The 17055-nt window shown below is 51.3% G+C and overlaps 1 protein-coding gene across 1 annotated transcript in view; it reads left to right on the forward strand.

The window, feature by feature from the left end:
- Positions 1-16729, forward strand: part of LOC144737047 (polypeptide N-acetylgalactosaminyltransferase 18-like) — a 28695-nt gene extending 11966 nt beyond the window's left edge. Inside the window, exons 5-11 of the mRNA XM_078619696.1 lie at positions 4128-4325; positions 5948-6062; positions 7131-7316; positions 7689-7826; positions 12142-12237; positions 12783-12977; positions 13915-16729. Of these exons, the coding sequence (XP_078475822.1) occupies positions 4128-4325; positions 5948-6062; positions 7131-7316; positions 7689-7826; positions 12142-12237; positions 12783-12977; positions 13915-14070 (1084 nt within the window). The 3' untranslated portion in view covers positions 14071-16729. The remainder of the gene's footprint in view (positions 1-4127; positions 4326-5947; positions 6063-7130; positions 7317-7688; positions 7827-12141; positions 12238-12782; positions 12978-13914) is intronic.
- Positions 16730-17055: the final 326 nt, after the last annotated feature.

Here is a 17055-nt window from a genome sequence, read left to right on the forward strand (position 1 = left end):
CCAAACTCTCTCTAGCTGCTGAGTCCCAAACTCTCTCTAGCTGGTGAGTCCCAAACTCTCTCTAGCCGGTGAGTCCCAAACTCTCTCTAGCCGGTGAGTCCCAAACTCTCTCTAGCTGCTGAGTCCCAAACTCTCTCTAGCCGGTGAGTCCCAAACTCTCTCTAGCTGCTGAGTCCCAAACTCTCTCTAGCTGCTGAGTCCCAAACTCTCTCTAGCTGCTGAGTCCCAAACTCTCTCTAGCTGCTGAGTCCCAAACTCTCTCTAGCCGGTGAGTCCCAAACTCTCTCTAGCCGGTGAGTCCCAAACTCTCTCTAGCTGGTGAGTCCCAAACTCTCTCTAGCCGCTGAGTCCCAAACTCTCTCTAGCTGCTGAGTCCCAAACTCTCTCTAGCTGCTGAGTCCCAAACTCTCTCTAGCCGGTGAGTCCCAAACTCTCTCTAGCTGCTGAGTCCCAAACTCTCTCTAGCCGGTGAGTCCCAAACTCTCTCTAGCCGGTGAGTCCCAAACTCTCTCTAGCTGCTGAGTCCCAAACTCTCTCTAGCCGGTGAGTCCCAAACTCTCTCTAGCCGGTGAGTCCCAAACTCTCTCTAGCTGCTGAGTCCCAAACTCTCTCTAGCTGCTGAGTCCCAAACTCTCTCTAGCCGGTGAGTCCCAAACTCTCTCTAGCCGGTGAGTCCCAAACTCTCTCTAGCCGGTGAGTCCCAAACTCTCTCTAGCCGGTGAGTCCCAAACTCTCTCTAGCTGCTGAGTCCCAAACTCTCTCTAGCCGGTGAGTCCCAAACTCTCTCTAGCTGCTGAGTCCCAAACTCTCTCTAGCTGCTGAGTCCCAAACTCTCTCCGTCTGGTGAGTCCCAAACTCTCTCTAGCTGGTGAGTCCCAAACTCTCTCTAGCCGGTGAGTCCCAAACTCTCTCTAGCTGCTGAGTCCCAAACTCTCTCTAGCCGGTGAGTCCCAAACTCTCTCTAGCCGGTGAGTCCCAAACTCTCTCTAGCTGCTGAGTCCCAAACTCTCTCTAGCTGCTGAGTCCCAAACTCTCTCTAGCCGGTGAGTCCCAAACTCTCTCTAGCCGGTGAGTCCCAAACTCTCTCTAGCTGCTGAGTCCCAAACTCTCTCTAGCTGCTGAGTCCCAAACTCTCTCTAGCTGCTGAGTCCCAAACTCTCTCTAGCTGCTGAGTCCCAAACTCTCTCTAGCCGGTGAGTCCCAAACTCTCTCTAGCCGGTGAGTCCCAAACTCTCTCTAGCCGGTGAGTCCCAAACTCTCTCTAGCCGGTGAGTCCCAAACTCTCTCTAGCCGGTGAGTCCCAAACTCTCTCTAGCCGGTGAGTCCCAAACTCTCTCTAGCTGCTGAGTCCCAAACTCTCTCTAGCTGCTGAGTCCCAAACTCTCTCTAGCTGGTGAGTCCCAAACTCTCTCCGTCTGGTGAGTCCCAAACTCTCTCTAGCCGCTGAGTCCCAAACTCTCTCTAGCTGGTGAGTCCCAAACTCTCTCTAGCTGGTGAGTCCCAAACTCTCTCTAGCTGGTGAGTCCCAAACTCTCTCTAGCTGCTGAGTCCCAAACTCTCTCTAGCTGCTGAGTCCCAAACTCTCTCTAGCTGCTGAGTCCCAAACTCTCTCTAGCTGGTGAGTCCCAAACTCTCTCTAGCTGGTGAGTCCCAAACTCTCTCTAGCTGGTGAGTCCCAAACTCTCTCTAGCTGGTGAGTCCCAAACTCTCTCTAGCCGGTGAGTCCCAAACTCTCTCTAGCTGGTGAGTCCCAAACTCTCTCTAGCTGCTGAGTCCCAAACTCTCTCTAGCTGCTGAGTCCCAAACTCTCTCTAGCTGCTGAGTCCCAAACTCTCTCTAGCTGGTGAGTCCCAAACTCTCTCTAGCTGGTGAGTCCCAAACTCTCTCCGTCTGCTGAGTCCCAAACTCTCTCTAGCTGGTGAGTCCCAAACTCTCTCTAGCTGGTGAGTCCCAAACTCTCTCTAGCTGGTGAGTCCCAAACTCTCTCCGTCTGGTGAGTCCCAAACTCTCTCTAGCCGCTGAGTCCCAAACTCTCTCTAGCTGGTGAGTCCCAAACTCTCTCTAGCTGGTGAGTCCCAAACTCTCTCTAGCTGCTGAGTCCCAAACTCTCTCTAGCTGGTGAGTCCCAAACTCTCTCTAGCCGGTGAGTCCCAAACTCTCTCTAGCCGGTGAGTCCCAAACTCTCTCTAGCCGGTGAGTCCCAAACTCTCTCTAGCTGCTGAGTCCCAAACTCTCTCTAGCTGGTGAGTCCCAAACTCTCTCTAGCCGGTGAGTCCCAAACTCTCTCTAGCTGCTGAGTCCCAAACTCTCTCTAGCTGGTGAGTCCCAAACTCTCTCTAGCCGGTGAGTCCCAAACTCTCTCTAGCTGCTGAGTCCCAAACTCTCTCTAGCCGGTGAGTCCCAAACTCTCTCTAGCCGGTGAGTCCCAAACTCTCTCTAGCTGCTGAGTCCCAAACTCTCTCTAGCCGCTGAGTCCCAAACTCTCTCTAGCCGCTGAGTCCCAAACTCTCTCTAGCTGGTGAGTCCCAAACTCTCTCTAGCTGCTGAGTCCCAAACTCTCTCTAGCTGGTGAGTCCCAAACTCTCTCTAGCTGGTGAGTCCCAAACTCTCTCTAGCTGGTGAGTCCCAAACTCTCTCTAGCTGGTGAGTCCCAAACTCTCTCTAGCTGGTGAGTCCCAAACTCTCTCTAGCTGGTGAGTCCCAAACTCTCTCTAGCTGGTGAGTCCCAAACTCTCTCTAGCTGCTGAGTCCCAAACTCTCTCTAGCTGCTGAGTCCCAAACTCTCTCTAGCTGCTGAGTCCCAAACTCTCTCTAGCCGGTGAGTCCCAAACTCTCTCCGTCTGGTGAGTCCCAAACTCTCTCTAGCTGCTGAGTCCCAAACTCTCTCTAGCTGGTGAGTCCCAAACTCTCTCTAGCTGGTGAGTCCCAAACTCTCTCTAGCTGGTGAGTCCCAAACTCTCTCTAGCTGGTGAGTCCCAAACTCTCTCTAGCTGCTGAGTCCCAAACTCTCTCTAGCTGGTGAGTCCCAAACTCTCTCCGTCTGGTGAGTCCCAAACTCTCTCTAGCTGGTGAGTCCCAAACTCTCTCTAGCTGGTGAGTCCCAAACTCTCTCTAGCTGCTGAGTCCCAAACTCTCTCTAGCTGGTGAGTCCCAAACTCTCTCTAGCTGCTGAGTCCCAAACTCTCTCTAGCCGGTGAGTCCCAAACTCTCTCTAGCTGCTGAGTCCCAAACTCTCTCTAGCTGCTGAGTCCCAAACTCTCTCTAGCCGGTGAGTCCCAAACTCTCTCTAGCTGCTGAGTCCCAAACTCTCTCTAGCTGCTGAGTCCCAAACTCTCTCTAGCTGCTGAGTCCCAAACTCTCTCTAGCTGCTGAGTCCCAAACTCTCTCTAGCTGCTGAGTCCCAAACTCTCTCTAGCCGGTGAGTCCACTGTGCCCTGACGCTTTGCACCGCGAGTTGCATCAATCGCTATAGCCAGCACTGGGTCATGCTGAAGGGTGGGGTGGGTGAGGTAGGGGAGGCATTATGACGTCACAGCGCGACGCACCCGGCTCAAGGGCTGTGGAATGCGTGATGACGTCATCACGCAGACAGACAGCTGTGACGTTCCCACCACCGTGCCACTTCCCCCCGACCGCGTGCCAGGCAGCTGACGAGGAGGTCCCCGTTGGCTGCCGAGTTCGACCCATCCAGAGGGGGCGCCACGGTGGCAAGGAAATGTTTACTACCTCGCCTTGTATACAGGAGGTCGTGGCTTCGATTCCGAATCTGACGCCCCCATGTCTCTCTCTCCTCGTACTCACGTGGACTTTTCCTCCAGATTTTTCCCCTCCACATTTAGAATGGCCGTCACGCGTTTAGAGAATTTGGCTGCCGTTAAACATCAGCGTGTGATAAGCCACTTCGTTGAGCTATTATTTGTGGCCGGAATAGATGTCCCCGGATTTTTTATTGGTACCCTGTTACCAGATATTTTTGGGCGTGGTATTTAATTACCGCTCATAGCGAATCGAATTCTGTTGCAAGAGATCACACGTTTGGCGCAACGGTCCTTCGCCGACTACGCATGACGAATGAATGAATTGTAACGCATCTCTTCTCGCTGCTGCTGCTGCCGTTACCGCGTCAGGGCCGAGCCGATCCTGGGTCGCCTCGCGGCCAACCGGCGCCTACTGCTGTCGCCGGTATTCGACAACACGCACTACGATACGCTACGCGTGCAGCACTACAGCGCCAACGCGCAGGCCTTCAACTGGGAGCTGTGGTGCGCCTACCTCAATCCGCCCGCCGACTGGGTGCGCAAAGGGGACCCCACCGCCCCCATCAGGTGAGCCTCACACGGCGGTGACGGATCCATCAGGTGAGGCTCACACGGCAGTGACGGAGTATCAGGTGAGCCTCAAACGGTGGTGACGAATCATCAGGTGATGCTCACATGGCAGTGACGGAGTATCAGGTGAGGCTCACACGGCGGTGACGGATCCATCAGGTGAGGCTCACGCGGCGGTGACGGACCATCAGGTGGTAGCCAAAGCTACGATTTTGGGCCCCCCTTGACAGTCACCATGATGAGATTTTGATTTAAAGCTTTCGTAACTGCAGGGATTCATATTCTTGGTTCTTTCGGTAAAGTCAGGTGGAAGGGAAATAATAAAATAATAATACTATATTTTTTTATTACTTTCTTATTTCCCTTACACATGACTTTACCGAAAGAACCAAGAATATGATGAGATTTGTTTTTTACGCGGATTTACGTTTTTATATTTTTTATGAAAATGCATTTAATTTGTGTTGCACGTTTTATTTCAATTTAATTCGCTTAATTAACGATTATTTTCATTACCATTCTAATGCAAAGACTACGGAGCTGGAAGTGGCTGCCATTTTTTCGAAGGTGGAGCGCCCCCTGCAGCGTGAAATGTTCGAGACCGTGAGCGAGTCACGACGATGTGGATTAGGAGCGAGGGAGGAGCAGCCGTGGTGTGTGTGTGTGTACCGTGATAGCCTCGAGGTTGCGTGACTGAGCGAGAGACAAATCAAATATTGGGGCAATATCCGAACATATCATAGCACCCCCCCCGAGCTGATAATGTAGAGCTGCTATGCCCACACATCCCCTGGACTGATAACGATGCTACTGAGCCCACTTCCACCGCACCACCATGTCACCCCACATACTCGCACTGCCCCGCGGCAGGAGCTCCATTGTGATGGGCTACATGATGCGGTCGATGCTTCCTCCAGTGTCTTACTGGACGAGGAAATGTCAAAGCCAGAAGGAGGTGGTGTGATGATGATGTGGTCTCAAACGAGGAGGTCTTTTATTATTATTATTCTGTAAGTCCGCCGTTGTTGACTTATTCACAAGTGGCGTTCTTCTGGATCTGGGTGAGATTCTAGGATGGTGACAGCAGCAGCAGCAGCAGCAGCGCGATCCCAGAAAGGATGGGATCGCGACCTGAGTCAGCTCCGAGATGACATTGTTGAGTTCTTGGTTGATAGGTGGGATAGTTAAACACGAGAGCGAGTGTGAATCCCAGCTGTGTGTGTGGGGAGCGGTCGATTCCCGCTCACGGCCAACACCAGTGACGATTATCTGAACCGGTCCTGGGCCTCCCCTAGGTCGACTCAGCCTCAAATGAGTAACTGATGCGGTGTGTAAACATCGCCACTGGGGAGGTAAAGGCAGCCGGGCGTGGTGTTGGCCACCCACCCACTCGTGTGCCGTGCCGGCCTTTATAGGTGCTCGTTAACAGCACTTGCCCCTACAGTCTGTTAATGCTGTACGAGGGTCTTTGTCTTTGTGTGTGTGCGTATGTTAGTGTGTGTGGCTGCGGGCCTTCATAGGTACCGCTACTCACTATAACAGTACTTCCCCCAGCAGTCTGTTCAAGGCTATACGTGGGAGGGATCTTTGTCTGTTGTGTGTTGTTTGTTTGTGGATAGGAGCCCGATTGTGATGGGCTGCATGGCGGCCAGCAAGAGCTACCTGGAGGAGATCGGCTTTCTGGATGAAGGCATGCAGGTGTACGGAGGGGAGAACGTGGAACTGGGCCTCAGGGTGAGGACGCAGAGACACAGAGACAAATATTCCCCGTGTAGCCTTAACAGACTGTTGGGGCAAGTGCTGTTAATAACGAGTAGCAGGAGCGGGATTTGGCTGGCCATCGAACAACGACGGCCATCTTGTCGCGCGCTTCTGCGGCCGTCTGGAACGCTCTTCCCTTCCGACATTCGGAAGCCACTGGAGCTGCGCACTTTTACATCATCTAGATTGACAGACTCATTTCTTTACAACTCCTGTTTGTATTTTAGTTTGTTGTCCTTCCCCCGCACCTCCGATTAGTACCGTTGAGTATGCACGGTGCCGAAGAATGTGCATGTATGATGTAAAAATGTTGTGGGAGCGGTGATGTCGTGGTTATCACGCTGCGCTATGGAACTGGCGACTCGCATTCGATTACCGCTCACGGCCAACACCAGTGACAATTATCTGAACCGGTCCTGGGCCTCCCCTAGGTCGACTGATGTAGATGCAGAGTGACAACTACAATTTCAATATACAGGTGGTCACACCCAGATGATGTCTCCTTCGTATTTGTGGATCAGGGAATTGCGTCGTTATACATCGTACGGTGTGGTCTGGGTAACCACAGTCGCACACTACTGAGAAGTTTTAAATTTTCCATTTGGTGATGGTGGGGGAACGGTGGTGCAGCGGTTCGCATTCTGTGCTACGAACTTGGCGACCCGACCTCGATTCCCGCTCACGGCCACCAACAACATTGACGATTATCTGAATGGGTCCTGGGTCTCTCCTGTATGTATGTTGACCTTAATTGGCACTAGGTCGACTCAGCCTTAAATGCGTACCTGGTGTGGTGTGTAAACCTTCATATGAGCTCGTTAACAGCACTTGCCCCAAAAGTCTGCAAAGACAATACGGGGAATCTTTGTCTTGTGTTGTACGTATGTTGAACTTCTTTCGCAACCGCGATAATCGAAGGTGCGGGAAAAGGAAAACGACAAGTTCAACACAAATGCGTGCATCTGGCTGCCCTGTTCAGAGTGGACAGTCACAGTGGCTGGGCTATCGGTGACGACCCCCCCCCCCCCCCCCCGTGCCCAGGTGTGGCAGTGCGGGGGCAGCGTGGAGGTGCTGCCCTGCTCACGCTTGGCTCACATCGAGCGCTACTTCAAGCCGTACGCCCCGGACCTGAGCGTCCACATGCGCAGGAACGCGCTGCGCGTGGCCGAGATCTGGATGGACGACTACAAGAGGAACGTGTACATGGCCTGGAACGTGCCCATGAACGTACGTGCAGCACACGCATGCATATTCATGTAGACGTAATGTGTATTCATGTTACCATAATGCATATTCATGTTGACATGATGCATAGTCATGTTGACCTGATGTAGATATTCGTTTCTCAATCCGCTTGTCCTAGTGAGGGTCATGGCGGCAGTGTTAACCAGGACGACCTGCCGGAGTCGAACCTCGGCAACTACGAGCGGCGAATGCGCCACTGCTGGACCCTAGCGTCACCGCCCGATTACTTCCCAGTGAACATGAAACCTTGGACGAACGTTGGTGCAACGTTGGCCCAACGTTGGCTCAAAGTTCGTGCAACGTTGGCCCATTCACTGGGTATCCAACTCTCGTCTCGTTGGTGTCACCGCGCAGGGCTCTGGGATCGACATCGGCGACATCTCGGAGCGCGTGGCTCTGCGCAAGCGTCTCAACTGCAAGAGCTTTGCTTGGTACCTGGAGAACGTGCTGCCCTCACTGCCACGGCACCACGACATCGTGCAGTACGGCGTGGTGAGTATCCGATACGGAGTGGGGAGTATCCGGTACGGAGTGGGGAGTATCCGGTACGGAGTGGTGAGTATCCAGTACGGAGTGGGGAGTATCTGGTACGGAGTGGTGAGTATCCAGTACGGAGTGGTGAGTATCCAGTACGGAGTGGGGAGTATCTGGTACGGAGTGGTGAGTATCCAGTACGGAGTGGGGAGTATCCAGTACGGAGTGGTGAGTATCCAGTACGGAGTGGTGAGTATCCAGTACGGAGTGGTGGGTATCCGGTACGGAGTGGGGAGTATCCGGTACGGAGTGGTGAGTATCCAGTACGGAGTGGGGAGTATCCAGTACGGAGTGGTGAGTATCCAGTACGGAGTGGGGAGTATCCGGTACGGAGTGGGGAGTATCTGGTACGGAGTGGGGAGTATCCGGTACGGAGTGGTGAGTATCCAGTACGGAGTGGGGAGTATCCAGTACGGAGTGGGGAGTATCTGGTACGGAGTGGGGAGTATCCGGTACGGAGTGGGGAGTATCCGGTACGGAGTGGTGAGTATCCAGTACGGAGTGGGGAGTATCTGGTACGGAGTGGGGAGTATCCAGTACGGAGTGGGGAGTATCCGGTACGGAGTGGGGAGTATCCGGTACGGAGTGGGGAGTATCCGGTACGGAGTGGGGAGTATCCGGTACGGAGTGGGGAGTATCCGGTACGGAGTGGTGAGTATCCAGTACGGAGTGGTGAGTATCCGGTACGGAGTGGGGAGTATCCGGTACGGAGTGGTGAGTATCCGGTACGGAGTGGTGAGTATCCGGTACGGAGTGGGGAGTATCCGGTACGGAGTGGGGAGTATCCGGTACGGAGTGGTGAGTATCCAGTACGGAGTGGTGAGTATCCGGTACGGAGTGGGGAGTATCCGGTACGGAGTGGGGAGTATCCGGTACGGAGTGGGGAGTATCCGGTACGGAGTGGGGAGTATCTGGTATGGAGTGGTGAGTATCCGGTACGGAGTGGGGAGTATCCGGTACGGAGTGGTGAGTATCTGGTATGGAGTGGGGAGTATCCGGTACGGAGTGGGGAGTATCCGGTACGGAGTGGGGAGTATCTGGTATGGAGTGGTATCTGGTACGGAGTGGGGAGTATCTGGTACGGAGTGGGGAGTATCTGATATGGAGTGGTATCTGGTATGGAGTGGTATCTGGTACGGAGTGGTGGGTATCTGGTATGGAGTGGTATCTGGTACGGAGTGGTGGGTATCTGGTACGGCGTGGTGGGTATCTGGTATGGAGTGGTATCTGGTATGGAGTGGGGAGTATCTGGTATGGAGTGGTATCTGGTACGGAGTGGGGAGTATCTGGTATGGAGTGGGGAGTATCTGGTATGGAGTGGTATCTGGTATGGAGTGGTATCTGGTACGGAGTGGTGTGTATCTGGTACGGCGTGGTGAGTATCTGGTACGGAGTGGGGAGTATCTGGTATGGAGTGGGGAGTATCTGGTATGGAGTGGTATCTGGTACGGAGTGGTGTGTATCTGGTACGGCGTGGTGAGTATCTGGTACGGAGTGGGGAGTATCTGGTATGGAGTGGTATCTGGTACGGAGTGGTGGGTATCTGGTACGGCGTGGTGAGTATCTGGTACGGAGTGGGGAGTATCTGGTATGGAGTGGTATCTGGTATGGAGTGGTATCTGGTATGGAGTGGTATCTGGTATGGAGTGGTATCTGGTACGGAGTGGTGGGTATCTGGTACGGAGTGGTGGGTATCTGGTATGGAGTGGTATCTGGTACGGAGTGGTGGGTATCTGGTACGGCGTGGTGAGTATCTGGTACGGAGTGGGGAGTATCTGGTATGGAGTGGTATCTGGTATGGAGTGGTGGGTATCTGGTATGGAGTGGTATCTGGTATGGAGTGGTATCTGGTACGGAGTGGTGGGTATCTGGTATGGAGTGGTATCTGGTATGGAGTGGTATCTGGTACGGAGTGATTGGTATCTGGTACGGAGTGGTGGGTATCTGGTATGGAGTGGTGAGTATCCGGTACGGAGTGGGGAGTATCCGGTACGGCGTACTGCCAGGACCTCTTATCCAGTCGGCACTGTGCCTTGGGCCTACGAAAACTAAAGGGTCTATGGAAAAAAATTTACCGTGTTCTTTTTGTTTGTATGATAAATAATGTTACAAAGATATCTTCTTGAATAAATATAAATATATATAGCAAGTATTGGCACAGTGTATATAGAGGCAGTTATGTCAATCGTTTTTTTTATATAAGGTGAGAGAAATTAACACTGGAGGTGAACTTTTTAAGATTTGTGTTCATTGCAAAATTAGTTAATAAAGTTTTTCAAATGGTGTTTTTCGCACAATCTCATTCTCAATAGAAAGTAGTGCAAGGGACGGCAAGTGTTGTTGTCCTATGGTTGATCGGCGGCAATTTTTAAAATCAGATTTATCTTCGAAAAAGAACGCTCCCATTCACAATTTATTCCCAAGATGGCAAGATACATCCTGAGAGAAATGTAAACATTCAGAAAGCTGCTGATCAGATATTTCAGATTTGAGCAAATCTGCCACTGTTTTTTCTCTGCATACAAGTGCACTAACAACAGCAATTAATCAGTGGATGATTTTTCAAGATCTGCTGGATATGCGGCAACCAATGCATTGGCCCGCACTTCAATTTCTTCTGTGAACAGTGATCCATCTACAAGGAAACTGAATCGATCATTCAATCTGGCATGTGCTTTTCGCCTTTTTCTGTCTCAAAATCTGCAGTGACTTCTGTCCAGAGTGCAGGATCACTGTCAAGCCAACTCGTAAAGGCAGCAGATGATGTTAGCCTTGGAGTCTGATTTTTTTCCACCACATCATCTGGTTCCAAAGGGGCATGAGCCTGTTTTTCATATGCGAATGATCGTCTGCTTCAAGAACAACATTTTCATGAGGTTCATTATTATCATGATCCAGCTTTATCATTAATAGTGATGATTCCATTGGAGGTTTTGCACTCTCACTCTTCACATCCTTGTTCATGAACTTCAGAAAATATCCCTTGATCTCCTTTAATGCTTCATCCTTGTGTATTGTTTATTCCTCTTCTCGTGTTCTGACTCATGCTTTATTTTATACCCATCTGACATATTTTTTTGTTTTTAATTTAAAAATTAAAACTGTTCTAAATTCTCAAAAATATCATTAAATTTCAGTGTAAGTAATTACATATAAGTAAATGATTTTAAATAATAAATACACAAAGCAAGAAGCCAATAACATTCCCTGAACAGCTAGACCAAGCAGGAATATAAGACAAAGACTACTAAGAAAGGAAAAATGCAATGAGGAGCTAAATGCTTTTTTTATAATTTAGCCTAATATAGTATCCACATGACAACTTATTTTTCCATGCAGAAATTTTGACATATTTTGTATTTTAGAGAAAATTTTTTTTTACATATTTACTTAATTTTTTTTCCAATTAATTTGTTGGCTGCTCTTTGCAATTTTTTTGCATTGGTAACACGTCGTTCACTCGTTGTAAGTGAGGCATATTACACCTAAAAATAACAGTCAAACTAATCTTTAAGCTTAAACAAAAGTAAAGCAACATGGCACTCGTCATGCAGTCGTCCCGCCAGAACATTGAGTTTGTCATCGATGAAAATGAACGACGTCCTTTTAAATCTACGTCATCCGATATGCTAACAACAGTAAAAAAAATAATTGAGGAAAATGTCGCTTATTAAATGTTTACGCTTACCTTTTTTTCAAATAATTTTTAATTAAATATGATTTTCTGCGGCACATGTCGCGCTCCCATCGAATGAGGGCACAGACTAGAACACATTCCTGCGGAGGGAGCTGGTAGGAACGTTGGGTTGCTCGGTCAATGGCCAAGGTCAACGGCGGCGTGGTGTATTCGGAAAATATGGCCGACTGTGAGGGCGGGCACAAGCCGGCATGAGTCGGTTAAACGTTGAGTTTTATAAGGGCACCACGGGGTGACCAGCCCCTCCCTACCCAGCCCCACCCTTCCCACCCCCCACCCAGCCCCTCCCCACCCTCCCCTCCCCACCCTCCCCACCCAGCCCCTCCCCACTCTCCCCACCCAGCCCCTCCCCAGCCCCTCCCCACTCAGCCCCACCCCTCCTCCCGTTGTTGTGAGCGTCGCTCATCTGCCCTCCGTTGTTGCTGGAGGGCGACTGCCTCCGACTGCCCAGTAGCGTTCTTCACGAGCCTCACTCACTTACACACTCACCCAGCCATTCGCTCACATACTCACACATTCACCACCAAGTTGCACCACCTCTGCGCCGTCCACCTTCACCTCTGCTGTCCTCGGCAGATGAAAAACGAAGTGAGAGAAGATCTGTGTTTGGACCAAGGCTCTCCCGAGAAGAAGCGGCCCATCCTCTACCCGTGCCACATTTACTCCACGCAGGTGAGGCTCTGGGTGGGCAGAGCGTTCGCCAACTCGGCCTGACAGGAAACGCGCCTGGTTCGCCCTCTGCGTCTCTCTCTAACGGGATGGCGAAGAGGGGTCACGATTGATCTCGCGATTGATCTCGCGATTGATCTCACATCACACGATAAATCTCATCTTAAATCTCACGCTTGATCTCACGATGGATCTCACGATTGATCTCACGATAGATGTCCCGAGTCACGGTGGCTAGGAGATGTTAACTACCTCGCGTGGTATGCAGGAGCTCGTGGGTTCGATCCTGACGCCTGCTGCTGTATATTTGGAGTCTGCGTGTGTCTCTCTCCTCGTGGTCGTGTGGATTTTTCTCCGGGTCCTCCGGTTTCCCCCTCTACATTTAGAATCAACACCACCACGCGTTTAGAGTATGTGAGCTGCTGCTGTGAATGTCCACACGATGGCGATAAGCCACTTCCTTGAGCTATCATTTGGTAAAATTCAAGATAGTTTAGTTGACATCTCACGACGACGACGCGACGGTGGATGTGTCGCGTGCGGCGCAGCGCGTGTGCCTGACGGCCACGTCCGAGCTGCTCATTGGAGACTGGAGCCTGGACCTGTGGAGGCCGAAGAGACGCTGCCTGGTGGAGGTGGAGGAGGTGGAGGAGGAGGATGGGAGGGAGAGCGGTGGCCCGGCCCTCATCGCCTGCTCGCTCGCTCTGCAGCAGAGACGCAGGATGCACTGGAAATTCACTCAGGTGACCGTGCTGGTGCTGGTGGTGGTGCTGGTGGTGCTGGGGAGTGCTGGCGTAGTGGTTGCCGCTCTGCGCTACAAACCCAGCCACCCAAGTTCGATTCCCGCTCACGGCGAACATCGGCGACGCTTATGTGAACTGCCACTGGGCCTCCCTTCGGTCAATTCCGGCCTCAAATGAGTACCTGGTGCGGTGTGTCAAACATCGCCACTGGGGAGACAAAGACGGCCGGGTGTGGTGCTGGCCACTTCCCCCTTCACCCCCTCGTGTGCCGTGCCGGCCTTCATAGGTGCTCGCTAACAGCTCTTGCCCCAGTCTGTTAAAGTTATAAGGGGGATCTTTGTCTTTGTTTGTGTGTGTGCAGTGTGTGTGTGCAGTGTGTGTTTGGAGTGTGTGTGGAGTGTGTGTGTGTGGGAGTGTGTGATCTTCCCCTCTTCTGCGTAGGTTTTTCTCCGGGTTTTTCGGTTTCCACCTCCCATAGCTAAACCCACATCCACAGTGGAACTGATATTGGCTAACACCACATCCCCAATGCTGAGAAATGACCAGCAGGTTAGGAAGACCCTGCTAAGAAAACGTGTTGAGACTCAGTGATGCTTTCCTGGGTAAACAAGACGTATACATAATGAATTAAGTGCCATACTTCCCAGGACAAACTCGCCTCAGTGGAAAGTGTCACATAACCCACGCGTAAGCATGATTTTTCCTTTTTTTTAATCCCCTAACCACCCGTCAACCAACTGACCCACCCATCCATCTGTCCATCCACCGACCCACCCACTCACTCACCCGCTCACCCGCTCACCCGCCCACCCACTCACCCACCCACTCACTCACCCACCCACGCACCCACCCACTCACTCACTCACTCACCCACCCACCCACCCACTCACCCACTCACCCACCCACCCACCCACGCACCCACCGATGGCACCCGCAGGACGGAGAGATTCGGAACACGGAGAGCGGCAACTGCCTGGAGGTGGCGGAGAGCCCCGACGATGAGCAGGGCCTGAGGCTGGTGGTGCGCCGCTGCTCCCGCCAGCGGTGGCACCTCGGGGAGGTGGGGCACGTGGCGAAAGCGGCCACCGAATGAACCAGCGGTGGCATCTCGGGCCCTGCGGCCATGGGGAGAGTGGATTTCATTTCTCTGCAGGTCCTGCGGTCTTTCCCTCGACATTAAGAAACGACGTCACGCGTTTAGAGGATTTGCCTCCCGCTATAAATGTCCACGTGATGATGATGATCATAAGCCGAGACTCCGTTGAGTTATCATTTGTGACTGGGTCATTTCTTTAAAAGACTTGAATTTGTATGTTTTAGGGATTTGTTTACCTTTCCTATACTTTGCACTCCTATAGAGTTGTTGTTTTGTTTGTTGTTGTAACGTTCTGACCCCGTGCCCCTACTGGACATCTGTGAAAATAAGCTTTATAGCTCATCAGATTCCTCCAGGATAAATATTCAGATTCTGAATTATTTTTACGTAAATATTCTGACTCTTTAATCGAACGAGGTGGCTGTTATTGAAAGCTTTGGGACTTGGTGAAGCTCTTCTGGGCAAACAAGCGTAATAAATAAATAATACAATATTCTAAAACAAAACTACTGAGCCGCAATGTCGCTCTTTTGCCGACGTGGCCTGGCCACAAATGATAGCTCCACCAAGTGGCTCATCACCACCACTTGTACATTCATAGCAGCAGCATGATGTTGATGCGAAATGTGGAGGGGAAAACCGGAGGACTTGGAAATAATCCACGCGACCATGGGGAGAAAGAGAGACACACACATACACACAAACTCCAAATATACAGCAGGCATCGTCAAGGTTGAGATCGAAACCACGACGTCCTGTATACCAGGCCAGGCAGTTAACATCTCTGTACCACGGCACCAATAATATATATCGCAAGATAAGCATCATTCAGCCTGGAGAGATCCATCCACAGCTTTGTGCTTCAGGGAGCAGTCCATCACGAGGGTTGGTGGATCACACACAGATGGGATTTGAAACTTCCCTTCCCCTTGGGTGGGTCTCGACGAGGTGTACTGCCTTCTCCCCGCCGGGCCGGAGGAGACAGTACAGCAAGTGGACTAATCGCCCACTCTGTTTCCATCTCTACGGGGATGGAGTGTTGCTCCCTCGCGCGTGTCTGGGGGGTTTTCTCAGATTATTCCGGTTTCTTCCTGCGTGACTTGGGCCCCACGGTGGCTAGGAGATGTTAACTACCTCGCCTGTTGTGCAGGAAGTCGTGGGTTCGATCCCGACCCTGACGCCTGCTGCTGTATATCTTGGGGTTGCGTGTCTCTCTCCCCGTGATCGCATGGATTTTTTCCCCAGGTCCTCCGGTTTTTCCCTCCACATTTAGAATCAACATCATCACGCGTTTCGACTATTTGGCTGCTGCTATGCATTTCCGCACGATGATGATGATGATAAGCCGCTTAACTGACCTATCATTTGTGATAGGTCGCTTATGAGAAAAAGCTACATAGATGAGTGGGTCCTTAAGTGGTAAAAATGAAACAGCTTTTATTAGATTAGACTCAAGCACACCTCGTCCTGAATTGTCTCAAAGCATCTTAAAATAAATATAAAACACCCATTCAGCGAGCAAGGCCCTCCTGAGAATGAATTCCACGAATCAGTGTGACTGTCGTGGATAAAGAGGTAAACTATGTTTATCATAAAATTTCGATTTAAAGCTTTCGTGACTGCAAAAATTCTCACGATGTTTCGACTGCAACACAAGCAATCATCTTTAGGTGTGAAATCCACAGCAAGAAATTTTTAAAAAAGTGGCGGTTTCTGATGATGATTGCTTGTGTTGCAGTCGAGACGTCGTGAGAATTGTTTTGTTTATTATTTGTATTATTTTATTATTTCCCTTCTACGTGACTTTACCGAAAGAATCAAGAATATGATTATCATTGTTACTATTTTAAAAGTGCTGTTTGTTGCTGGACGTCTGTTGTCCTGACTCCAACCCCGGCACCTCCGATTAGCGGGGTTGGCTACGTACAGTGCGAAAGAAGTTCAACACACACCCGCGACGAGTATAAATTACTGAAGTGGCTTAAATGAAAGAGCCTGTGGGATGTGTAGTATTATTATACACACCGATATTGAGGCACGATGTATTGAACACACACACACACACAATGTAGCCATCGGTACACGCACTCTGCCTCGCGGGCACGTATCCCGTGCTGAAGCCACACACACACACACAACTCTTCCTCGAGAAGTTGTGGCTCAACTTGGAAAGAACACACATACACGAAACTTCAACCGATTTCCGGGACAGAGAAACATATAACGCCCGAAATGAAGGCCGCTGTGGCTATAGAACGCCGAACATTCTTCACAATTGACGTTTGAGTTAGATTCGATGTTGTGTCGTAGGTCCCCTCCTCCACCCGACGCAGCCGAATAGATAATGTCGTCACGTGAGCAGACGTCGCCAAATGTATCTCCGCTTCAGCAGCTGCAGTAGTGAAGTTATTGCTGGACGTATATATGTTACAGTGTGTATGTTGAACTTCGTTCGCACCGTACGTAGCCAACCGTGCTAATCAGAGGTGCGTGGGAAGGCCACACGCGCGCGTGACAACGTGGATGTGCGCTTCGCTGGTGGATGGTGCGGGCATCATCCTCCCAACCGTGGACCTTAATAATCAGGATCACTGTTTAAACTGGAGGAGGAATCCGATGAGCTACAAAGCTATTTTTGCACAGAAGTCCAGAAACAACGATGCCGACTCGTAACACTGCGCTGCCACGACATGATACCCGCTCGTCACTCCCGTAGAGAAAGGACGACTCGGAGGCACGAGGGGGAACCACAGACGAGGAGCAGGAAGGCAGCAGCAGCAGCGGCCACGTGATGAGCCGGCGCTACCAACAGTTCCCCAAGCTCTGCAGTCCACGATGTGTCCAGGTGGTCAGCCAATGGACGAGTTGCTTACATCGTTGCGAGAGCGTTATCGTGACACCGCTCCGTTACGCCGACATCAGAATCAGAATCTTGAGTTAAGCTGCAGGAGGAACCCCACGAGCTACGGAAGCTCCTTCTCC

Source organism: Lampetra planeri, chromosome 64 (assembly GCF_965212315.1).
Source record: "Lampetra planeri chromosome 64, kcLamPlan1.2.h2, whole genome shotgun sequence".
Taxonomy (NCBI): domain Eukaryota; kingdom Metazoa; phylum Chordata; class Hyperoartia; order Petromyzontiformes; family Petromyzontidae; genus Lampetra; species Lampetra planeri.